Genomic DNA, 26,996 nt, shown 5'->3' with positions numbered 1-26,996 from the left:
AATGCCACCAAGCCTGAACTTTGTCATGTATGAAGGCCCACCTTGTTTTGATGTCTGTCTGGAACTGCCAAGGTAGAGAAGGGTTTTCAGTCACTATCTGGTAGGCCCATATATGTTATTTTTTACAGTACTTGCAAGGAGTAGCACAAAAGACTGTAACGTGTGACACAGGTAGCAGGGGTTTGTGGCACACCTTGACAGAAGCAAAGTGCTCCATGGGTCTGTTTATCATAGTTAGGTATATTCTCCTTTCCAGCTTTGCGCTACTGACTGGTCCTCCATTCAGCATACCAGAAATAAAAACCACCCCCAAAGCAAGGTGTGCAAGTATGTGTACTGTAGCACACATGCCAACAGTGCATTTCTAAGCTTTTTTTTTCAGAAGTAAGGCCCATTGTGCTCAATAGGGCAGTTGCTCTGTAAGCTACGTGTGTATAGGAGCCCAGCCTATTTTAGTGTGTAGCGCACTTGCCAAAAAGTTTCCACCTTTGCATTAGGCAAAATAATGCACATGAGTACACTACTTGGTGTGTGTGTGTGTATGGAATGAATAATTTATTTATTTATTTATTTATTTATTTATACCCCGCCCATCTGGCTGGGTTTCCCCCGCCACTCTGGGCGGCTTCCAACAAATACCAAAATACATTAAAATATCACATTAAAACACATTAAAAATCTGTTCCCATATTCAGCATTGCCTTGATTTGCCAGAAAGTGACTTAATTTCCCCCTACCTGTTCTCCGCCTACCTTGTGGCAACGTCAGGATGGGTCTTATTGTAGTTTGACAATGACGTACATAAGCCCATTTAGTTTTCAAGAAGAAAATGCTATGGTGGGAGAGAGCAGACCCAAGGAGTTCCTAATATGTGATCTGGGGTGGAGCATTTCAGACGACTATGAGCTGTTGATGGAAAAGCAGAAGCTAGTATGTTTGTAGGCCAAATTCCAAAACTATTCACCACTAAAGGCTACTATCAACCTTACTAGCTGTTATTGTATACAACAGTAGATGCTAGGCAGGGCTGAGGGGAGCCTGTAATGTTATATTCGTGTCTAGCCACCCCTGACTTTCATTTTCCTTCCAAACCTGACCTTAGTTCAAAGTGGCCTTGAGGGTTCCTGTGCCACAAAAGTTTAGGATCTGTCAGCATTTACACTGAAACCCCTCATTTTCATGTTAGTGATTTAACGAAACTATGTGGTCTGGACAGAAATGCAAATGTTGGAAGGTCAGCTGCAGATTTCACATAATTTCTCTTTTTATAATCAATGCCTTATATACTTTCCCTTTATTATTGTGTGACACACACACACACACACATTATATATATATATATATATATATATATATATATATATATATATATATATATATATAAAATGAGCGGTTTCAGGCCTTCTCAGAGGTGCTGAATTGAGAGATCTAAACATAAGTGATTGGATTATTGAAGAAGAATTAGAATTCCATGTTTGTTTCACAAGTGGGGCACACAATAAAATTGCATAGCACACCAGTACACCTGTTTTGAAGTTGAAGAGAGAGGTTTACTACTGTTGTTAACAAACAAAGGACATACAAGGGATGTTTCTTGTGTGAGAGTCAGAAATCCAGTATCACACTGTTGACTATTGACTTACACACACCCTGCCAAAAGGTCAAAAGAAATCATTGACAAATGCCGTGGGGGGAGGGCAGGAACATGTACCAAAGCTCGACCAAGTACAGTTCGGGCCATGCTGCTTCCTATTTACTTTCTAACAGTATTGTGTTGGGCCAATAAGCTGGAATTGTATTTGTAAACAGACTGATTAACTGCAAGGATAAACACTGTATATTAAAGCAGAGTCAGCAAAGATTTTGGAAAGGGAACCCATGCCTTGCAAATCTCACCGAAGGATGTCACAAACATGTGGATAATGGAGATAGAGTTGATACAGTCTTTGACAAGGGCCCTCATCAAAGACTCTCTAAAAATGAGAAATTGCCCTGGCATCAAAGGAAATGCCCTTTAGTGGATTAGCAGCTGGTTAAGAGATTAGGCAACAGATGGTAAGCATAAATGGGCAGTCTGTACAGTGGAAATAACTAAATAGTGGGATTCTCCAAGGATCTGTTCCTTCTTTAAAATGCACTAATGACCTAGAAATGAGAGAGAAATATTTGCAGTTGATAGCAAGTTGTTCAAGAATAATTTAAAATAAGACAGATTTTTTCAGAAGAGTCCTGTTGTCCTTTAAGAGGTGAGCCCAGAATAGCTCCAAAATGGAGAGCAATGAAACAATGGCACAAAAATGTGGAATTAATGCAAATTAATAACAACAAATTTCCGGCCTGGCCTTGCATCGGAGACCAAGCTGACTCTGGATGGGCTGTAACTCAGAGCATCATCTTTGCATGCAGAAAGTCCCAGATTCAGCTGTCTGAAATCCTGGAGAGTCACTGCCAGTCAGTGTAGAATGAGGTAGAGTACCTATGGCCCTTCCGAAGTTTTGGACTCCAACTCTCATTGGCTGTAACCAGCATAGCCCATGATCAGGGATGATGGGAGGTGTAATCCAGCAACATCTGAAGGGCTGCAGGTTCCTCATCCCTGCTGTAGGCAATCCTGAATCCTAAATGGGCCAATGGTCAGACTTGGTATAAGGCAGCTTCCTATCTTCCTACTAGTGGGTTCTTAACACTCAGGGCCGGCTCTTCGTAGACCCCCGGTGGCGCAGTGCACCATGGCGCGGGGCGCCGGCCTGGCAAGGAGGGCGCCGCGCGGAAACCAATTGCGCCCTGCGAGGGCGGGGCGGGCGGTGGAGCGATCTCCGCCCCTCAGCACCAGGGCGCGCGATCTGCTCAAGACGGCCCTGTTAACACTTCACCTTTGTGCTTCACATTGCGGTAACCAATTTGAGTCTTAGAAGAATTGCAGTAAAGCTAGTCTAGTTTACAGAACTGAGCGATTCAGAACTGTCCCTTTCTCAAATGAGTGGTTTTAAACTCAATAACAAGGAGGGGATCTGCTGACTTCACCTTTAGGCCCTAATGGGATAAAGGCATCACATAGCAGGTGCTTCAGAGTGTACAGAGAGAGAGGCAGAGGGAGAGGGAGCTTTAACATGCCTTGAGCCTCTAGGATAATGCAATATTTTGTAGTCACCAGTAATTGAGATAAGCCTTTTGGTTTATTTTTAGCCTGTTAATTGGTGCTTTTTCATTCTCCAGCAGTCCATTAGTTTTCTCAGTGCTAATTAACTGGCAGATTAAAAACCCAATTTGTACTTGCTTCTAGTCTAAAAAAAATTAAAAGAAGGAGGCGCCAGGGCCCGATGGAGGTAACTTGCTCAAGATATTTCCCTGAACCAAAAACTTCCTTGTCTCTGGTGTGATGAATGTCTTCTTCCGAGCAGCTGAGGTTGATCCCTGACCTTCCTTAACTCAAAAGGGAGTTTTAGTAACCAATATATATATCTTTTCTCTTCAGTCACCACATAATTATCTTTGCTGACTATCAATAACTAGTCTGCCATCATTCCTCCCCGGAAGTCCTCTTGTTATATCTTGAATTATTGTTTTAAGCTATTTAAATTGTTTAGAGATTATACACACATATACCAAATTTGTTCAGTTCTTTGTGTGTGTTTTTAATGAAAATTGGGGAAGAAATAAGTGCTGCAGCTCTGTACCATGAATCATAGAATTCTAGGGCTGGAGGGTACCCCAAGTTTCACCCTTTGAACAAGTAAAATCTCAGATATAATAACTGAGTTTATTTATTTATTTGTGTGTTTTAACATGATGGGTTTTGTTCTCAGAAGTGAAGCTGAGCACAGTGCAAATCATTCAAAGCGCCAGGCACTGAGGTCATAATGCTACCTCTCAATTTACTGGTTTTTTAAAAAGTGGGGAACAGTCTTAGGAACATATGCTTTCCCCCTCCTTATACCACTTACCCTTTCTGCAGCAAGTGCCCTGCTCCTGCTTTTCATATGATTAAGAGAAATGTCAGGAATTACCCGCAATATGGTCTGCTTTAAATGGTATAATTCAAGAACAGGTCAGTTCAAGAACGACATCCTTGCCACTCTGGTTCCCAAACTCATAAGAAATTCATAGAATCGGAGGATAAGAGTTGTAGAGTTGGAAGGCAATCATATTTACAGAATCCCTGACAGATGGCCATTCAACCTGTTGAAAAACCTCCAATGAAGGAGAGTCTACCACCTTCCAATATAGTCTGTTCCACTGTCAAACAGCTTTTCAGAAAGGTCTTCATAAAGTTTAGTTGGAATTCTTGTTATTTGAATCCATTGGTTCAGGTCCTACCATCTGGAGCTGCAGAAAACAAGCTTGTTCCATCTTCCATGTGATGTCAAAACCAATTGTGTTTTACAAAGCAAATTAATGCACTCTCTCCACTTTAGTACTGTTTTATTAATAGTCTACTGTATTTCATTAAAGATAGGTTAAACCTGCACGCACACACACACCCTCCAATAAACCCAGAACCCATGCACATTCCTGTTTCCTGGTGAGCTCACTGTCGCATTTAAGTAATTAAAGAATTTGGAGAAGAAAGGAAGCAAAATAAATAAAATTTAAAATTGCATTTAACAAAACAAGGTATCAGAAATTATTCAGCCTAATTCTCTGCTTGTTCCTCCTATTCCTTGATCATTCTATAGATAATCAGAGGACCGTATCAAGACATTAGAGAAGTAATTGGATGTGTTGCTTATTCTTTGTACTGTAGCCAGTTTATATCACTCTGGACATCTCCCATCTGTTAGCCCAATTTAGTGGATCAACTTTAGAGGCAATAGGGCAAAGAGTCCACTCTGTAACAGCTAAAATAGCACTGCATACATAGCAAGTGAGTCACAGTTGCCTTGCTCTGCCCTATTTTCTGTAAAAACACTCTGCTATGTAGGGAAGGTAATGCAGCCTTTGGATTGTAGACAACTAAATTCTACTCAGAGTAAACCTATTAAAATTAACAGGCTCAAGTAAGTCAGGCCTATTAACTTCAATGAGTCTTCTTGGAGAAGGACTAGCTTTGGACGCAGACCAGAACCGGAAACCCTATTGTGGATGGATTTGGTGCAGTTACCCAAATACAAAATTGTGCATTGTAACAAAATGGATTCCTCAAGGGCCATAGTCCAGACTTTGCTTGTTCCAGAAAAGGTTCCACCTCTGAATTCTGGCTCACGCAGAATGTTTCAAGGAAGCTTCTATCTCTGTTAACATTGTAAAGACTTGTCAAATCTTCTCTTACCTTCTGTTTAATTCCTACGCACATTTATGATGCTGAGCTTCCAAAGGGTTAGGTGATGGATGTTGCCCAGTGACTCACAGTTTCTGTTTGCTGGCTGACATAATCCATTAAACTGCCTGAACTTACTGACTTCTGTGACAGCTGTGACAAAGGCACAGGTTTTGCCATGCCAATGACTGCTGTGTGGTTTTTTCCACCTGGAATTTCCTCCACCGGTACAAGGCTGGTATTGGACCTTTTGGCAACAACGGGGCATTGTTTTCAGTGGCCTTGCATACCTAGTTTCTCTCTTCCTCAGGAAAACATTCCTTGCCTTCACACCCACCCAGATTTCATCAGTCAGGTCTATTGTTTTGCAAGCTTTCTTGGCTCTCGTGACATCCACTTTTTATCACCTGTACACTCCAAACCCATAAATCCCCTGAACTCGGAATTTGAGGGAAGAGAACTTTAACACTGACAGGTTATGTCAAAAATCTCAACTAGGAAATCACATAGTCATCTGAATAGATGGTTATCCTGCATGCTCTCATTCCATTCCTCGCATTTAGTCTTGCTGGAAGGAAAGTAGAGATGGCACTGCACAGACAGTGGGGTTGTCCTTGCTTATAGGCTTGTCTTTTTGTCAGCCTTTCCCTTAGAATAATCTGTAACATTAGCTCCTTGTAATGCTTTGTTTTTCCTTATAATCGTTGGTATCATATGTCACCTCTCCATCCTTGTTCCTGTGCTGCCCTTTATGCATTTTCAGTACACACCTGTAAAGATCAGCACAGGAATAATAAGGGATAAGTGACACAAGGAGTGATAAATGGACTGCTTGAGATGCCAGATTGGGACCTCTCCATTAGATTTACTCAGAATGATTTGGGTTGCTTGAATGACTTAAGTTAATTCCCATGCCAGTTGTCAGCAAGCCCTGACTGATAATGCAGCACTGGCATATTAAGTACCCATATCACCCAGGCAATTACCACAACGGGCAGCCGCCTTTATGCTTATTGAACATACATGGATGGGAAAATGTGTGGAATGGGAATTGATGTTGCATCTTTCTCCTGACTGGGTGAAAATTTTCATTCACCCCATGTGGGGTCGGTCAAAAGAACTTGCTACAATACGGCAAGTCAAATGGTCTTCCATGGTCTTTTGTAAAGTATGTTTCTTCTGAATTTTAATCTCTTTGCTGAATTTGTAAAGTTAGGTGTGAGAGCTGTTCTCCTTTATGACTTGTTTACTTTTGTAAATTTTCTGTTGTGAAAATAAGGCATTGGACTTCTGTGTTCCCATTTCCAATGTGGGTTGGTCTTCCCACTGAGATAACAGACCTGTGTCTAGACTATACCACTTCAAGCTGGAACTGGAGCTTTCATCCATACAAATGCATAAGAGATGTTATACCACTTTTAAGAATCAAGGCAAAGGTACTTGAGGAGGATGCAAAGCGGCGATGATGAGGGGTGAGGCCCCAGAGACGTTCCAATGGCTCTATTTGACCCCTGGACCTAGGTGTCCTGACACCTGCTTTGATGGTTAACATCAGCATCTGGAAATAAAAGTGGCCAGTTAGCCATGGGAATAATGTCACTTGTAGTTTGACCCTCACTTGGTGAGCCAGTTTGCAGAATTTACAGAAGTGAGTGCTGTGTTTCTTAAGACTCCCAGTAACTTATGTCCAGATTCAGAGGAGAGAGTGTAGGGCAGGGGTAGTAAACATGGTGCCCTCTAGATCTTGTGGAGTACAGCTCTCTTCACCCATTGCCATTGGCCATGCTGGCTGGGCTGATGTGAGTTAGAATCCAAAGCATTTTGTAAGGCACTACATTGGCAAGCCCTGCAGTAGGATATTATAATTATATTTATTGAGTAAGCCTGAAATTGGTGGTGGAATGCATCAGAGGTGTGAAATAAAATTAAGTGCAATTGGTAACAGTGAGAACTGAACTGTCTCCCACCTGATCTTAAAGGAAAATGTGTTTTTGTTTGCATACATATCTCCCAAATTTGCTACAACCTTGGCACTTCACCTGGATAATTTTCCAGCAAAGGCTGAGATCTGGAATGCATCAATCTTTCCATTCTGTTGATAGATAGAACAACTTTTTCCTCTGGGTGGCAAAGAGAATCTGTGTCCAGTTCAACATTGAATTAATACTCGGGCAGTAAAGGTTGTCAGTTCATAATTAGTTTAGGAAACTCCAAGTATAGTCTAGAGGTGTGAAGCTCGGAGGCATTCTGGGAATGTTTTTAGAGGCATTCATGTATGCATGCCGACCATTTCTCTGCTCAGTATTGTTTCCTCAAATATCCTGGGGGAGGGGATATGCAGGTCTTCATTCCTCCCCCCCTCCCCCCCCCCGGCTTGAGGCTAAAGCTGCTTGGGGGAAATGACCCAAGGAGAAAAGGTCCCTTCCTTCTGCTCTAGATTAAAGCTTCCTGCAGCTGCTTTTCAACTTTTAAAAAACGATGGGAGGGAAATCCCATGCACCACTGTTTTAAAACTGAGAGGGTTTCTATGAGCTTGGACATTGTAGAAAGCCATGTGCATGGCTACTGCTGCTACTGCAACAAACCACTGGGGTTTAAACGTTTGCGTGGTGTGTGGGTTTCAAAATCTATATTTTTGGAAGCTGAAACAATATTTTGTTAGGTTTTACAGCAGAGCAGGGCCCGAGAGATACGGCATTTTTCTTTACTCAGAGCTTCATCCGACTTCACTAGGTTTGACATAAGTTTCCTTAGAAGATGCCCGTGATTGTGCCCTCTGCAGAGTTTTTAGAGTTGATTGCATAAAAATGGGGCTGGATGATTCAACTCTGTAATTTGTAAGGAATCAGGGCAGCGGGCAGTTTGAAAATTGTTTGACATGGGAATGAACAGTTCATTGTAAAATGCACTAGTGGGGGATGTGCAAGTCATCTGGAGATTTTTTAAGAATTAGAATGCCTTAAGAGTACACGCATGGAACATATTCATTAATCTATTTTTGTTGCATTGGTCTGGTCAATGTCATCTCTAAATTACTCTTTTAAAAGAGCTGCTTGTTGTCTTAGGCCAAATCCCTTTTCATCCAAAGTTTTTTAAAAAATAATTCTCCTGTCATTCCTGGAGCTATAGAGTTGTTGATGTTTTTATTTCTTGTTATGAGAATCAAACCTATTCCATATGACACAAAACTTAATATAGTGAAGGGCATTTTAGTTTACTCTATATTTCAGGCCGGAACAGGCAAATTTGCTAATTCCCAGTTTCTGTCCCCCTGCCCCAATTTTCTGCAATTTCAAATCAGTTTGTGATATGTGTCTTTTTTCAATGCCCTCAAGGGGATGGAACAACTCCCTTATGAAGAAAGGTTGCATTGGAGCTTTTTCCATTTAGAGAAAAGGCAAGTGAGAGAGGTATACAATGGAGGTATATAAAACGATGCATGGCATTGACAAAGCGGGTAGAGAAAGGTTTCTCTCCCTTTCTCATCACAACACTCTAACTCAGGGACATTCAAAGAAGCTGAATGTTGGGAGACTCAGGGCAGACAAAAGAAAGTACCTACTCACAAAACATATAGTTCAGGGGTCAGCAAACTTTTTCAGGAGGGGGTCGGCCCACTGTCCCTCAGGCCTTGTGGGGGGGGGGGCGGACTATATTTTGAAAAAATATATGAACGAATTCCTATGCCCCACAAATAACCCAGAGATAAATTTTAAACAAAAGGACACATTCTACTCATGTAAAAACATGCTGATTCCCGGACCGTCCGCGAGCCGGATTTAGAAGGCGATTGGGCCGCATCCGGCCCCTGGGCCTTAGTTTGGGAGCCCCTGATATTATAGTTAAACTATGGAATTCACTCCCACAAGAGGCAGTGATGGCCGCCAACTTGGACAGCCTGAAAAGAAGTTTAGACAGGTTCATTAAGAATAAGGCTATGAGTGACTACTAGCCATGAGGTATACCATATGTTCTGCCTCCACTGTTGGGGCAGTATGCCTCTGAATGACGGTTGCTGGAAACTTTGGGAGGGGGGAGTGCTGCTGTACTCAGGTCCAGGATGCTGGACTGGATGAGCCATTGGCCTGATTCAGCAGGCTCATCTTATCTTAACTATGCATATTGACTATGGTGGTGCTGGTACTTGGGAAGAGCGTTAGGAAAAATTCAGATTTTTCATTTGTTTCCATCGTACTCTGTGTTTCCGTGTAATTGCTTTTACCATGGTTTTCCATATCATACAGGAACTATTTAAATATTATGGCATGTTGCTATGATTATAATTTTAATTATTGCAAACATACTTGGAGTTTTTCGTCTCTCTAATCTCATTATATGTCACTCTGTATTTTGGTTTGGTTTACTTTGCAACATGCTGTGCTCACAGTGCAGATTGCAATTCCAGCATGCGAGTTACTAATCACCATGACTAAAGCTGCAAGCTGGACGAGGGGAGGCACTTAATTGCCTTCCAGAAACCCTTCGGTATTCTGAATGTAGAACTAAGAGCCAAGGATGGCTGAGCGTCTAATCTTAAATTATTCCATGGACTCCCTGAGCAGACTTGGAAAATAAAATGTATTTGGAAACATGCTGCTTAAACGCCTTCATATTATGGACTTTGCAACCTTAGTGTGGACAGCTTTGAGTACAGGGATGGGCTCAGATAAAAGTTTCTTTAAAACTAACTCATATGCTTTTGCATATTTGTGGGTTGCAATTTCAAAGTAAAGGCAAACATGCAAAGATTCTCTCTTTTTAAAGAAAGTGCTAAAGATACACCAACTCTCAATTGACACTTGCCGTTGTTTAAAAAAAAAATCAGATGAAAGCTATATGACAATCAAATATATGAATGATCAGGTGTCTCCCAGCACCTGGATATATTTCTCATATAGACCCTAAATGTTGCTGAAAATGTTACCCACGCCTATTTTAGCCCTTGTAAAAATCCTTAACTGGTAATGATCAAGAGCACATCCCTAGTTTTAATCCATTTGGGGATGAAGCCAAGCAGTGAACCAGAGAACCAAGAGCTTAGCCAGCACCCTGATGGTCTGCAGTCTCTGTTCAGCTGTGTAGAATTTAGCCACAGCTGACAGCATCTGTCCCACTCTGTTAAACACTTGAGTTCCATAGCTCTAAATATAAAAGCATTATTACCCTTTGGAAGATGTATTTCTTTAGCTTACAGGCACTTCCTGGCAAGACAGACTGCCTTTCTCTGCCTGCTTGTTCCCCCTCCACTACTGCTACAGCAAAGGACTGCTACTGCTTGGTGACTACTCCCTTTTTCTGTTCACCTAGATTAGTCCTGCTGCAAAATGTACTAAGAGGCCTGCCTGAGAGCTTGTATATAATTCCCTTAATCAGCCCGGTATGCTAACAGCACCTGTGTCGAACCTGAATTCCATGATCCAAGTCCAAAAGTCAATGCAGTGCCCATCTAAAAAGGATGCCCATGTAAAAGAAGATTCCCACATAACAGTGTTAGATCTAGATGACCAACCATTGAAATATAACCTCACATATTGGGTGGTAGCCAACATTGTGCAAGCATATTTTCCCTTTCTCTCCCCCCCCTACAGACCCCTGCCCCCATCTGCTCCAGAGGTTCCCCCAACGCTCCCAAGCAGATATGATGGGCATGTTGGGGGCTACAGGGCAGAGAGGGAAGTTGAGTCCTGTTGTGTAAGTCTGTTTTGCTTTCAGATGGGCACAATTGGAAGTCACCCATTGTTTGTGTAGCTTCCTTTTGGAAACCTGTCATATGGAAAGGCTTGTAACTTTCAATTGTGTTAATTTTTTTCCAAGCAAATATCCTGCCTTACTGATGCTTTCAGCACTACAGTTTATATGTATCTGCTGTAGATGAGCATGCAAGAAAAATTATTGCAAGCCCAGGTTAGCCACTTGTTGCAATAAGCAAATCCTCATGTACCATGCTCATAGTAAATGATGTGGAAGAGAGCAGTGGGTTTTCCTTGATTCAGCTCTTTGATCTTCCAGTGTTTCTGAAATATAAGTGCTCCGTTGAGCAAAAGCCTAATAACTGAAGCATATATTTTGACAGGTTAGACTGAAGCCATGTTTTATTTGTTTAGAAGTCCCTTAATAATGGATAAAGCAAATCAAAATTGAGAACTTTTTCTAGTGTGGAATGCAAGCTAAGCTTGCCTTCTTAATCCATCATTTCCCTATGGGGCTTTTTTCTACTATGGCTACAACTTCTGTCATTTAAACTATGAAGGATATTTCACTTCTTATTGACCCTCACTTCAACTATGGACACACACATAGAGACAAATAGATAGCAGAAACACCAGCTCCTTTTCCAGGCTTTGTCCAGCCCTGCAGAGGCATCTCAAGTATCCCAAATGTCAAACGCTAAACTCATGCAATGCTGCCCACAAGTGCTGCTTCAGTCTTTTAAAATGGAGACAGGGCCTACAGAGGCACTGCCTGTTTTTATGCTGATATATTTATTTTATCACTTTAATTTACTATAATATTTATGTCCTTCGTGTCCAGCCTGTAATGATATGTTCAGGGTGGCTAGAGGTAACAACAGTATAAAACAGTATAAAACTGCAGAAAGCTAACCAAAGGACACAGCAGATAATGCACAGCCAATTTAAGAGTCAGACAAGGCTATAAACAGACTGAAATAATAGTATTTTAGCCTTGTATCTAAATATCACGGAAGAGGGACCAACCTCACAACAGAGGCCATGTCAACCATGCCTCTGATGGTAGTTGGACACAGAGCAGAGCTTACTCAAGATTTGAGTGGATGGGGAGGGTCATTTGAGAGAAGCAATCCCTTCAAGCAGCCTGGTCAAGATAATAACCAGCACTTTGCATGTGTTTGTTCATTTGTTTAGAGTATTTTTTATGTTACATTAAGAAGTCCCAGAATGATATATGGTAAAATTATAAAAAGAACAACAGATTTAAAAACAAAAACAAAACTTAGCAGAACAAGCAGCTAAAAACAAACGGTATCATTCAGCAGAATGGGTAAGCAAACCTGGGTTACACCAGGTGGTGAAAAGCCTGGGCAAATAAAAAACACACCTTTGCCTGGAGCCATGATGCCATCAAGGTTGGCACTAGTTGAACCTTCCTGGGGAGGCCATTTCAAAGACAGGAACTGGGCTCAGGAGCGACAGGAACTGGGCTCAGGAGCAAACTGGAAGCTACTGCGGATGAAATAGCAACTGAGGTAATGTGCAGAAAGGGAGCTCTAGCTCAAACTCTGACAGCCACATTTGGGTCCAGCTGAAGTTCCTGAACAATTTTCATGTTATTATGGCATGTGCCATTGCGGCCAGACTCCCCTTTCCGCAGGAACAGGCACAGCTGGGCAAACTGCACTCCTGACCGGCCAGGAGCAGAGCTGTTCCAGGGCCTGCTGTGGACCTGCTGACCCTTCAGGAGTGATGGATGCCATGTCCAAAGTAGACTGTACCTGGTGACCCATTAGTCCTGCTGACCAGAACCACATCTTTCTACTCTAGAGTAAGTTGGTTGGCCCACATCCCTCCTCTTACCGAAACCCCAGCTATTGAGTATGATTTCAACTGTGCCTGTCCGGCAAATCATCTAGGAGGATAATGCATCCAGCCAAATTTCTTTTGTAAGTCAAAAGTAATTCTACAATCGAAATATATTAAAAAATAATAAAGTTGTCCAGTAGCACCTTAGAGACCAACTAAGTTTGTTCTTGGTATAAGCTTTTGTGTGCATGCACACTTCTTCAGATACACAGGCACAATTCTAGAACTGTGGGATTTTTGCAGTCTTACTTTTCCTTTGGCTATTTTGCCTGAATATTTTACAGCACTGAAACTTGTATGCTGAAGCATTTTAAATGAAGTGTTACAAACTGACGAAAGGGAATTTAGATACCCGGTTCCTTAAATTTGATGGGCAGCTGGTTGCTTCATTCTGTCTTTTGAGCCTTTGATATTTCCCCTCCTCTTGACCTGCCTTTGGATGAACAGCTTTTCTGTCTAGTGAGCAATGGCATCATATTATCTCATCCTCATCAGTGGTGAAGTGTCAGTATTTAAATTTTACTGCAACATTAGAATTGTGTAAAATGGGATCAACTGAAGAAAGTGCTCAGCACAGCTTGGGTATGCACAGGAGTCAGCCCTATCATTAAAAAAAAATGAAAAGGAGGCGAGGAAGAGGTCAGAGAGAGAACCAGCAGAAGGGAGGGCAAGAGTGGAAGAGATTTTACTGGCCTATCATTCCTGCTCATTAGCAAAGAAAAAAGAAGGAAAGGGGATTCTATGTCTACATGGCAGTATAATGAAATTGCCAAAGTTGTGTGATCCTCCAGCCACAGTAATAGAATCAAGTTTAATTTTTCACATCTTACATTTTTAACCTCTTCTTTCTGAAAGGTTTTTAAGCGATGAAAGGTTGGATGATAAATCAGAATTTATCAATTGCTTAATTTCTGTTAGTTCAGAGCCTTCTGCTTAAATACTTTGTTGCAACAAACTTGATCATAACTGTGCTTAATACTTGTATAGCAAGTTCAAGTTTTCATGGGTTTCGCATTCATTTTCTAGTTGTACTCCTCACAGGGAAAGTCAGTACTGTATTATGATCCTTCATATTGCAGATGAACCAGAATGGCCACCTAGAGAGTTAATGGCAGAGGTGAGATTCAAACTAGGATTTTCTGATGTGTGGTAATGCTGGTCTGAATTATTCAGTCCAGATCTCTCTTTTTGGCGTGTGTGTGTGTGTGTGTGTGTGTGTGTGAGAGAGAGAGAGAGAGAGAGAGAGAGAGAGAGAGACAACAGCCGCCCATATATGTTTGAACCCTTGAGAGTAGTTCTCCTATTTTTAAGTGTGTGTCTTCAGAATATTCATGTATTAATATCATCAAGCCTGGTCTCTATTTAAAAGCAACCACACACACACACCTCTTAATCTTCCTTCCATTGATACTACACAGAAGAAAAGTGATGGCTCAACTGAGTCAGAGTGGGGACCCCTAATTCATCCTGCAAGGTTTCTGTAATCCATGCCAGGTTGACCCTTTTATCCAGCATCAAATCCCAAATGATTGCCATATTATTGGATACGGTTCTCAAATCAGCATTTGATAATGATTATAGTGATGGTGATGGTGATAATAATACCTGGCATTGTTGTTGTTTAGTCATTTAGTCGTGTCCGACTCTTCGTGACCCCATGGACCAGAGCACGCCAGGCACTACTGTCTTGCACTGCCTCCCGCAGTTTGGTCAAACTCATGTTCGTAGCTTCGAGAACACTGTCCAACCATCTCGTCCTCTGTCGTCCCCTTCTCCTAGTGCCCTCAATCTTTCCCAACATCAGGGTCTTTTCCAGGGATTCTTCTCTTCTCGCAAGGTGGCCAAAGTATTGGAGCCTCAGCTTCATGATCTGTCCTTCCAGTGAGCACTCAGGGCTGATTTCCTTAAGAATGGATAGGTTTGATCTTCTTGCAGTCCATGGGACTCTCAAGAGTTTCCTCCAGCATCATAATTCAAAAGCATCAATTCTTCAGTGATCAGCCTTCTTTATGGTCCAGCTCTCACTTCCATACATCACTACTGGGAAAACCATAGCTTTAACTTTGTAGGCAAGGTACCTGGCATTACTATCATGCTTTTGAATGTTCAATGTACTTTACAAACTACATATTTCTGCTATCCTTTCCACAGGTCTGTAAGTTAGAGTCTGAGGTTGGTGGGACAGTGCCCTACTTGTCCCACCTTGGGCCAGCCTCCATTGTATGTATCCCAGAATGAAATGACCAAAACAGTCTTACTTTTCTACCCCCATCTCCATCCCATTAGCAGATTTAATGCACATACCTGTAGTCTGGTTGTTGTGATCCACAATGCGAACTGGGAGTTCTACCTACAGCATTCTAGCTAGCTTGGCAAAGAACTAGAAATCAACTTTTTTTTAAGTCCAGTGAGTTATTTGTGTCCTTTGTCTGTTATCTGTTAATTCTGTAGGTATATTTAAGGTGCTGCTTGTTTGGAGTTAGGCCTGGAAGCTTCAAAGTTTATAATTTTTGGGTACCTAGTGGAAAACTTCCTCCTTGGTGTTATTGAATTGTTTCTATCTGAATAGGATCACATGGCGAAGGCAGGAATAATCTTGTTCATTGGTAATACCGGTAAAACTGAGAAGACAGAGGGATATAACCCTTGAATTTTAACAACACAGTGACAAGCTCTTTCCCTGTGCCGCCCCCCCCCCCAGTAAACTGGCAAGAGGGGGGTGACATTTGAACATTTGCCGTTAGAGGGGGATAATGGAGATTCAGTTTTATTGAAAACAGCTGTGCTACACACAAAGAACAGCAATGCTCAGTGCACCCATATGTAAGACATACAAATCCTCTGATTACAGTCTTCCCAGCCAACTCAGCATGGGAACACTTTGATTTCCACCAGCATCTTTACCGTACATTCACACCCAAAGCCCAGACTCCCATCTAACTGTAATGCATTGATTTTATCATTTATGTGTTTTCAACATCTCTACCCCCAACTGTATCTCATATTCAAATTAGATTAATAGCATGAAGAGGATTTAGAAACCAAAAAGAATCGGCAAATGGGAGAAAATCAATCAATCAATCAATCAATTGTATCCCTAAACGCAAATGATTTGTTGCTTAAGATGAAGTGACAGATTTCAGGAATCATCCCAAAGGGTAGACAAAGCCTATTAGATGGTATTATAGCCTTCCCTGTTTCATTCCAGCTAGGCAGACTTTCTGATCTTCCTCTCTGAAATGCACATTTGGAAGGTTGGCCTAAGCAGCTGGCAAGAGCTTCTCCTGTCAAAATGGATGAATGGACTAAACAGCTTTTCTCTGTAATTTGGAAGCTACCAGGTCCATAAGCAATATATAACATTAGCATGCCAGTAGAGAAGGCTCCTGGTTATAGAACCATGGAAAAGCTAACAAATGGCAATTCAGTTCATGAGGCTCTTGTGGCTGGCAGCAACATGTCATTGTTTAATACCCTTTTTAAAAACAATATTATTAATATTTTTGCATATGAAGCATGCACCATGCACATCTGTGCATGCACAAGCACATCATTTAATCCTCTACCCCCTTTCCAATCTTGTTCTATGTGCATCTGCTCAGATCTAAGGTCTATGAAATTTACACTGATGTGGAAATACATGATAAAGAAATACAATCAAATACACATGGCTTAAGAAATTCCCACTTTGTATTGCATGTGGTTCCCAGGGAGTCACTGAGCAGACACAAAACTGTTTAGCTTCAGCAAGGTGGCAGCCTCATGTACCTTTAAGGGACCTGGGTCTCTGACCATTATTGCACATAATGTATGTAAACAGAAATCTGTAAAATCTGCTAGTGGTTACATTTGGATATTAGTTTCAGCAAAAATTATTCCCTCCCGAAAGGCGGACTATGTTACCCTTTAAGCCTAGAAACAACTTCCTAAGCATTTGGAAATCTACTGTCTATAAAATTATTAATGTTTAATCATGTAATGATTAATGTTTGATCACTTAACTATTAATTAACTAATGACTACTTTCTCATTGCTGGTTCCTTTAAAGTTTTTCTTTCTTTCCTTGTGACCTCATTCTTGTCCCAGCCTTTTTATATGTAATGTTCCTTCCTTGGTTGCTCATGAACATTATCAGGAATGGAATACTTGGTGCAAGGCTCCACCCTCCCTCCTCTCTATATGCACAAATGCATGCATGTTTGCCAACCCCGCTGTTTTATAAATAATTCTTCTAGGACTTATTTCCACAAATGCAGTTTGTCTTTAGTTTGTATTGCACCTTCTTTCTTTTTTTTCTTTTTTTTAAATGCACAACTAGATCTTGGGAGACATACAGACATTGAAAAGACAAAAAGACTTGAAACTTAAATATAGTTAAGTAACGTGATGGACAGCCTCATCCTGTGCATGTTTACTCAGAAGTAAGCTCCACAGAGTTCAATGGGCCTTATTCCAAAGTATGCATAGGACTGCAGCCTTAGTAATAAAGACACTAACATGTGACAGGAGGATAGGAACCAGATAGTTTGCTGTTTACCTTGCTCTCGCCCTGCGAAGTTATGTGTATTTACTCTAGAGCACATGGGATAGCTTTGGAATAACTGAGGTTCTCAATTGCTACAGGAAACTGGCTGGGCTCCCAAACAACAGAATGACTTTTTAAATTAAAAAAAATCATGCTACACTTCACATTTTTCTTTTATATACAAGCAAGCTGAGCAAGAAATCTTCCCCAGTGATCTTTATCTCAGCATTATTAACGTTTTAATGTTCGTCAGGGATGCACCAGAGCCAGATTCTTAACGATTTAGCCATGTTGTTAAAAGTCCTCTGTCAACTGGAAGCCACAACAAAGGAGCTGGAACATGGTTATAAGTCAATACTCTCCACTAGGCTTCGTGCCAGCCCTTCCCAAAGCCCTCTTCAGCGCACATGTGCAGTGGCTCGAAGCCCAGCCCACCTCGTTCAAGTCGCCGGGTGTGTGGTGAAAGATTCAGATGGAGTTGCAGGGATGTGTCTTGCCGAAGCAGGCTGAAGGAAGAGGGAAGCTTGATCTGCTCTGTATGTGTTTACAGGAGAAAGGAAAGTCTCTGATGGGTCTCTTAACTTTGGTCTTTGGTCGGCACTTCTACATGTGAGCATGCTGCCTTGCCCAGGTCTATGGAGGGAGGTGGCAGCAGAAAAAGAGAGCTCGAGACTGCAGTTTCCTGCCATTTCTTCGCTTTCTCTATTTATGAAGGAAATAAATTACGTTGCTCTTCTGGTGGTTTGTGGGAGAAACTGCAGTTAAGCCTGCTTGCCAGCTGCATAGTCTGTCCAGCATAAACTGCATCTATGTGATGTGTTGATGTACTCTGTAGGCACGAGAATGTAATAACAAACTTGCCAAGAGTAGCTTGAATGCACCAGGATTTTAACAGATTCCAGTTAACACACACATGGATCCACCCTGGCCCACCATGCATTAAAAAATTCCTATTTATATAGCCTCTATCACTGCAGTAGCTGTGTTTTTAATCAGCTTTTAATGCTAATGCTCTCTGGGGGCTTCATCAACATGACAGCCAGAAAAGCTAGCTATCATTAGCCATTGCATGCACTCTTCTTGTTGCAGTATATGTTGTGTAGTGGGTCTTCAGTGATTTCAACTCAGTGCAAATAAGAAGCAGGAGGCGAGGATCTGGTACAACATCTCTTTACTTCACAGAACAAGTAAGAGCCAGAACACAGGGAATGGGGAAAACTGGGGCTTATATAGTAACAGAGAACTAGCAGGGAAAAGATACATTTTGGCGGGAACCAATGGCAAGGATTCCCTCCAGCGTAAACCAATCCAGCAGCGGATCCAAATCCTGCACTCTGAACCAGCAAATGATATACGTTCCCGCTGGAACTTATGCATTCAAATAAACTCTGCAATACAATACAATAAACTCTATACTGTATATTATATACTTGGCTGTGCTATTACTTTAATACACAACAGTATACACCTGCCCTTCTTTTGGTAGCATTCTCTCTTTATTGTTTCCCCTGTCTGCTCCCAACCTTTATACAGATTAAAAGTGCAGGGACATCCAACAAACCAGCAATGTTAGGAGATGTCCGTGTATTTGTGCATTTGAACGGTGGGGTTCTTACCTTGACTCCAACTTGGAGTGAGTTGTAAAACCTGGGCATTTATACAGTGGGGGGGGGAGTATGAAAAAATAATAAATTTATGTGCAAGTACTCGTGGATAAGGAAACTCTGTGGGTGGTACAGGATAATATCCCTCCCATCAGTCACTTTAGAATGTCAAGAGCAGAATGAAATAAACATGATTGGCTTTCATGATACAGCATGTGAAAGTGAGCTGTACTTCCTGTATTTACGCAGGGCATTAATAGCCAAAGTAGGATTGTACATGCACCTCTGGGCTGGGCATGCCTTATGAGACTACCCTCCCCCCCCCCCACACACACACACTTTTGATGGTCTCTGATGTTCAGTCAGTATTTGCCAAGCACTGAGCCTGGAATGTGAAAGATTGAAGACATCCCTGCTTTCTTTCAAACTTTTTTTAAAAACTGCACTGTTCTGACAGACCTTTGCAATTTCTATTTTTTTTAAGCAGCCGTTTTCTATTGACATGTTAACTGCTGCTTTAATGTATTTTGTTCTTCAGTTGTATGCTACCTTGATATATTTCTTATGAAAGTGTGATGCATTCCTACCTTCATATTTCTTCCTACATCGTTAAAAAACCAAGGCCCCCCTTTTTTACTCATGAAATACCGGTAGCTCTCTTGCAGACCCATTTCTGTTTTCCTGAAGAAAACTTATTCAATCTATTGAAAAGTGACATTTACATAGAAAACTAGCTATAGGGTTTTAACATGTGAAGACATTCTTAGCAAATCCAGAATATAGCAAATTATCTCAGAAGAATTAACAACTGAATTTCCCTTTGTCCAAGATTGCATTTACAGATATTTTCTGCAGACTTGTTTGTCAGAATGTTTTTGGCTGTTATCCGAGAAATAGAAGCACACCTTTTAGCAATTTAAATTATTCTGCTTTTGGAAAAATGTAGAGCCTGTAAATGAAGTTTACTTCTTGGTCCTGACTCTGGAGATATGAGCCGCCTTTGAAAATGTCTCTAATGGAACTAACAATTACTTTTCCTTTAGCTAGTGTCAGGTTTAGTGCTTCTCCCACACAAGTCACGAAATGCTGGCAGTTTAAGTAGCTGAGGTTTATTTCTCAATAACAGGCTTACAGCAGTCCAAGCTTCCACAACTCATCCTTCGCCGTCAGAGTCAGTTGCCTCAACTGGCTTCTGACCCCTCCCAAGGCCAGATATACGGCCCGCCTCCCCCGCCTCCTGCTGGCCCGCCTCTGCTCTAATCGCTTGCTCCACCTCCTTCTTCTTGGAGACTCAGGTGCAGCTAATTCCTCCTCCTCTGGAGATTCTTCTCTGCTGGGCGTGTCCCTGGCAGCTAGATAGCGCAAAAAAGCAAAAATATTACAAAATAATCTAGAAGTAAATGAGGAAAATTGTCCTTAGCCATTACCATGGGATTGTCATGGTCATATAAAGGTTGCCTTGGGTACTTTAACACAGTATGAAAATAAATGTATTTGAAAATTCCCTGATATGCCATAAAGTAGCTGGTTTACCTCAAAACTCCACCCTTGACCCAACTAGTAATAGAGTGGACTGGGATATTTATTTATTTATTTAGGCATACAGTATTTAAAATGTTGGCACAGCTTTTGGTTTTCGAATGGAAGAATACAACATACATTTCCCTTATTGCCATTCCCAACATGGACAAATCAGCAATCTTCAACGCTTTCAGATCCAACCTTTAACTCAAATATGCGTTTGAGGTCACATCTCTAAAAAAAATTTTTACCACGTCCGTTGATAATGTACTGCACCTTAGATCAGACCACAGCTCGGTGGTTGTTCGTGATCCACCAGCTGAGCACCAATGGCCTAACTAATGTTTTGTTGCTATGGTTGGGTAATTTCCATTTGCAAATATTCCCACTTTGTTCCCTTTCATAAGGGATGGGATGGCAGTCCAGGGATGGGGAAATGGTTGCCTTCCCAATGCTGCTGAATTCCAGCTCCCATCATCCTTGACCCATTGAGCATGCTGGCTGGGGCTCCTGGGGTCCAACAATACCTGGAGGTTCCCCACTCTTCCTGTACTTCACCAATTTATGCTCCTGAAGTAATATCCAAGCCCGCTTGCAACCTCAATTATCCAGTTTAAGGGCAATGTTTTCTTCCATTCTTATATATGAACTTGCTGGTCTACCAAGTTTCCACATCAGAAGGCTTTGGTGCGTAGCATGTATGTAGTATAAAAATGACTTTGGTAAAGAAATACGGTGTTGGGGGTTTAATATGAAAGGTATTCAAAATAAAACAGCCATGTCTTTGAATTCGTCTCACGCTGCGAATGAAAACAAATGATTCAATATGGCAGCAACAATTTTCTTCCCATTGAGTTGTTATTATTTATTTTTTAAAAATTCAGTTGGCATGGGAACCATTCGTTCTTGTCATTTGCTGGTGAGGTTCTGGCAGCTCTCTAAACCCTGATGTGCAAAAAGGAAAGGAAACACATTCCTTTGCACACTGGACTTTATTTTTGAGCTCTACAAAGGAAACTGCAAAACAAACAACAGATTACCAGATGGGCCTATGTATCAACAATAATAAAAATTTTCTGAGCTCAAGGTTAAAAGGTATTAGGTTATGACTATTTGCTACAACATCCCAACTGTGAAATTACTGCTGTTAAGATAGAGGGACACCATGGTGAGCCACATTCTCCATCTAAATTTAGGATGGGGAACCTGTAAGCCTCCAGTTTGCCTACAACTCCCATAGTGCCAGGCCATTATCTTTGCTGGCTGGGGCTGATGGGAGTTGGAGTCCGACAGCACATGTTCCCCATCTCCGATCTAAACATAGAACCCTATGTGTGTCTGATGCATGCACAAAGTGTCCGCATATGTGTGTGTTTCGATTTTGTAGAGGGGGCATCTCCACATCTGTGTTTCTTTTCTTTCTATTAAAAAAACATATTCCTATTACAAAATTGTACATACAGAAATCATAAAATCTATGTTTCTTTACACAGTATGGAGCAAGGAAGACTTTGTGGCCAGTAGAGCTAAGGCAGGCATCCCCAAACTTCGGCCCTCCAGATGTTTTGGACTACAAACCCCATCTTCCACGACCACCGGTCCTGTTAGCTAGGGATCATGGGAGTTGTAGGCCAAAACATCTGGAGGGCCGCAGTTTGGGGATCCCTGAGCTAAGGGGGTAAGAGCTGGAGCCCCTGAAACTGCAAAACATTACAAAATTAGGATGTCACATAAGCCCTCTTCCGGCATTACAAAAGAGAGAAGTTACAACATGAATGAAGTCACTGAGGGCAAGTGCAGTAACCCTACCCCCCCATGCCCATTTTTTTCACCTTCCACAAGTTGGAAGGCAACTGAATACACAGGCTTGTGGTCTTGTATCTATGAAAGATACCCTAAAAAGCCCTGATTTTATTTATTTTGACCAGACCATCTGAGCGGTCTACTTGTGTGAGGTGGGAACTCAAACAATGCTGCAGCAGCAACTTCCATAATATATGAAGAATGAGAATTCCTCTTCTCAGATGATTCTACTATGGTATTACATGAGTCCCTGCCTCCCGCAGTAAGCTCTTACCGGAATGTAAGCTTATAAATGCACAAATAGTAGCAGTTATGCACAAATGCTACAAATAGTAGCAGTTAAATGCAGCTGATAGTAGCACAGAGAGAAATTGGCAACAAGGCTCTAATTTTTACCTCAGGCATTATAATGCAGTGAAGGAAAGATGGAGACTTCTTCATGTAGCTTCATCTTTCCTTGGCAAACACACTCAAAACAATCCTCTTTGGAACATTCCATATTTTTTTTCTTCTGCAAAGCTTGATATCAGCATTTCTAATCTTCTGTGGGCTGGTATTACCAATGAAGGATAGTCCTAAGGGGCTGTGTAAGGAATTTAATTCTCTCAAGAAAGTAAGAGGACTTCAGAAATATGATCAGAGGAACAAGGCCTTAGGAGTTATCACCTCAGGAACTGAAATATATTTCATGTTCTGACACGTATCTTACAAGTGGGTGCTGTAACCTGCACACATCCTCTGGCAAACATTTGTTCACAGATTGAGGAAATACCCTTCAGTAAATATAGTTGTGCCATTTACACTGTCGAAAAGAGGAGATGGAGAATGACTAAAGCTAGTTGCAGTACTGTGTTCTCATGACTGTCCCTGACACCCCCACAGGACTCAGTCAGCGTCCCTGGACATGCATCCAGCACTGATTCCCATCTTGGATGAGGCCCAATGCTCTTGTTGCAGACACCGCAGCCAAAATATACATCTGATATCTGGGGAAAGAGATACAGAGGCGTGTGAATTAGCAAAAAAATAAGGAACAGTAATGAGAGATCTGGCCCTTAGTCCAAGATGCTACAGCTAAACTGCTGCGAAGTTGACAGGACATGATTAAACAAACTCTGTTGTAGACCCAGAAACAAGTCATCTAAACTAAACTCCAAATGAAGGTTGTATTTGGAGGCATTGCTACATAAATATTATGTCCCCTTCTTTGTATTCATTAAATACAGGGGCTCTTCAGGTATTGTTGGGCTCTCATCATCCCTGACCATTGGCCATGCTGGCTAGAGCTGATGGGAATTGGAGTCCAATTGAGGGTCACAGATTCCCCACTTCAGAGCTGGAAGATCTCCAAACCTTTTATGCATCCTTGTTTAATTACATGGAATTCTGTTGATACAAAGTTGTATAGACACCAACTCATAGTGAACTGGGGGCTGAATTACTGATGGCTTTAAAAGCCCTGGGGAATCTGGTTCACAAATCCTGAGACTGTGTCGCTCACCATTTATGTATTTGCACTTGGTTGAAAGACATCATCCGTTCGTTCTGTCTTTTGTCTCCTCCCCAGGCCTTGTGATGAGCACCACCCAGAAGTGAAGGCTGATGGTTATGTGAACAACCTTGCAGAAGCTGTGGATGTGATTCTAAAACGACTGCATAAGTAATGGAGCTGCAAGGAGTGACTGAAGGCATAAAGATGAGTGACTTAACTTGAGGTCTGTGACCTTTTATGCACATCTCTGCTCAGCTCTTTTACATATATTCACCTAGTTTTTTTAAATGCAGTAATTATGTTGCAGTGAGGAGCACTACATACATGCCTCAAAAGTCTGATTTTTCTAACTTGTCTTTGCAAGTAACTACAGTGAAATACTGACTACAGCAAAAAGTAATGAAGCCTAGTGGATCCTTATAGCTGCCACCCTTCTGAATCTTTTGTATCTTAACTGTTTTGGGTACGTCTAACCATGTCCTATCACTGAATAAACATCTGTGCCACATACTACCGTACTTGGCCTGGGACCTGCTTCCTGTGCTGGCTGGTGTTTTTCTGTTTCCTGGAAGAAAGCCCACAAAGGGAGGTCACTTTGTCTCTAGGTCACTTTCCTAAGAAATCAGCGCAGAAGTGACCCAATTCTTAACCAGAGAATGGGGAGGTTACATTTTCAGATTGCCTTCCATACTCGGGGTTTCTCTTGAGTTCAGTCGCCCATGCAGGCATTTCCTTGGAGTGAAGGACACGTGTAAAGCAGAGGAGCTGCTTTGTGAGCATCCTCACTGCATCCAGAAGGAATGTACATGCCCTGTTCAAGTTCAAGAGCTGAAATGGTAGCACCCAGTAGTGCAGGAAAAGACCTTGTCGCCAGACTCCAATTCCCACAGGCCCCCTGCCAGCTTGGCCATTAGCCAGAGACAAAGGGAGTTGTAGCCCAACAACACCTGGAGTGCCACTGGTCCCCCATTTTTGTTTTCATTAAAACATTTTATTTAAGGGGCTCAGAGTCTGTCTGAAGTATAGGAGGTGGGGCAGCACAGGTGCCTGAGCCAGCGTTTCATTCACTGGCATGCACACCTGTCGTCTCAGTTACAAAGCTGGGCTTAGGAACCCACCCTGGGTTTTCTTTTTCTATTATGTCCGTCTTTTGTATCCTTAAGAGTAGCACTTTCTTATGCAAGGGAGGGGCTGCTTCAAAGCCTGTCCAAATGATAGTTGAGATTTTAGAGGGGGGAGAGAGAGTGTTTGGCATGCAACCACAATTCCCTCCTGGCGGATCCAGAGTAAAATCAGTGCCCAGCACTTCTGAAGAAGGTTTCCTCTATAGTGTTTTGCACACATGCCATTCTGGGAATGTCATGAGTTCTGTTCACCTTCATCCCGAGAAACACACACATTTGTGCTCACTTTCATTGTCTTGGAGGAAACACAGGCTCCCGCGACCAGACTGCCGCTGTCTAATCACATTGTTTAACTCTTCTAAGAATAGCCTGACACACTGAGAACTATCTTCTGGTGGCTGGACTCCAAGACGAAAGAGTTGGTGTTGGGTTTCCCAATTTCGGAGCCAAATGACTATGCTTTCTGCTGCTGCTGCTGCTGCTGCTGCTGCTGCTGCTGCTGCTGCAGCGTGCAAGTCTTCATGGATTGGGAAAGGGAGAACAGAACCATTTTGGTTAAACTTAGCAGCAAATGGAAAGACCATTGTCCCTTTCGGACCATTTTAGTCAGATTCTTGGCATTGTCACACTTGTCTAACTTGAGGTAGTAAACTTGTGTTTAGGCACATCCGGTGAGGTTCAAGTGACTGAATGTTGCTCTATTAGGAAAATAATCTCTACATACAGAAAAGCAGCTGAAGGGAAAAGTAAGACTAGAATCCTTCTAGTGACATTGGTTTTCTCTGTCTGGGGAACTTTTAGTGTGGAGCTGTCAGTTATTGAGGCCAGATCTGCAATCAGAAGTGGGATGCTCTAACTGAGAACAAGGCTTTTATATCTCTTTATTGGTGATTCATGGGTGGCACTCAAAGCTGTACTCCTGTATACACTTCATTGGCAGTAGGCGCTATTGAACTCCGTGGAACTTACTTTTTCAGTAAATGTGCTTAGGATTGTGTTACATTTTCCTTACTGAGCCTGATGCGTGGCAAAATCAGCACCTTTTCAGACACTGAAGGCCGTGAGAACGGAAGACCAGAGCCTCAGAGATTCTAGCCTACAGCATATATATGACCTTCATTTCTCTATTGTAGGGATGGGGAACCTCAGGTCTTGGGGTGAAAAGTGGCCCTCTGGGCGTTTCTGTCCAGCTCTTTGGATTCTTCCCTGGACAGCCACCCTCTCAAGCCATACCCTTTGCTAGCTCAGCTTCGTACCATCCTTGCGTGTTTTTGCTTGGCTTGAATGTGCCATTGAACCCTGATTAGGTTTCTTGTCTCGCTTACCTGGATGGGGGAATAGAGAGGGTCTTGTGAATTTAGGTAAAACTAGCCTACTGTTCAAAGCTAAAAACCACATTCATTGCCTACTTCTGATTCCAGACCCATCTACCACCTCCAGGAAAGTTCCCCAGAAGGGAATGTCAGTGTTGGCTTACCCAAGTCCTGCTGTATTGATTAAGTGAGGTGAGAAATCAAGAGTGAGAAATGATTCTGTTCTCAGCTATTATGAATGTTGCTACTCACTCTTCAGCTGCACTCGGACAAATGTCTTCATAATGTGGCATGAATTACTCAAGGGAAAAGCACGCAGCTGCTTCAGCATCCTGGGCCTGTGGAATTCTGTAGGAAGGAACCAGGCTGGGCATTCTTCCCAGAGGAATGTACACTGTGGCAGATGTGCAGAAGAGCTGCCTGCTCTGTTGATACAGTTCATTAACACAAAACTACATGTGGGAAGTGGAAAGGCAGGTGCTTGGAAAAATATGTGTAATGGAAGTGTGCATCATGCCCTCCTGACTGTATGCTTCATACTGGCCGTACAGTTGTTCCATCTGCTGTGTGGGTGAAGAATTATCAAAGGTGCAGATAAGTAACTGGTATTTGTGATCTGTAGAGGGCAGGATAGGTGCACTTTTATTTCTTACTCCCTTTCAAACCTCTCTGTAGATAAATCCTAAGGATAGTCAATATTGACTCCTGACGGTTTTGTTCAGCCTCATCCATCGTGGCAGTGGTTGGGAAGATGGGGAGTTTTGAGGACTGTGTCCTTGGCTTCTAGGGGGATATAAG

The 26,996-nt window shown here is 42.0% G+C and overlaps 1 protein-coding gene across 1 annotated transcript in view; it reads left to right on the top strand.

Annotated features, from left to right (window-relative positions):
• The window catches only part of LHPP (phospholysine phosphohistidine inorganic pyrophosphate phosphatase), a 111,729-nt gene extending 87,450 nt beyond the window's left edge, over positions 1-24,279 (top strand). The window contains exon 7 of the mRNA XM_035137458.3: positions 23,837-24,279. Coding sequence (XP_034993349.3) covers positions 23,837-23,933 — 97 coding nt within the window. The 3' untranslated portion in view covers positions 23,934-24,279. The remainder of the gene's footprint in view (positions 1-23,836) is intronic.
• Positions 24,280-26,996: the final 2,717 nt, after the last annotated feature.

The sequence above is a fragment of the Zootoca vivipara genome, chromosome 5, assembly GCF_965207765.1.
Source record: "Zootoca vivipara chromosome 5, rZooViv2.hap1.1, whole genome shotgun sequence".
NCBI classification, from domain to species: domain Eukaryota; kingdom Metazoa; phylum Chordata; class Lepidosauria; order Squamata; family Lacertidae; genus Zootoca; species Zootoca vivipara.
Note: the sequence above shows the minus strand (reverse complement) of the source record. Positions and strands in the feature narration are given on the sequence as shown.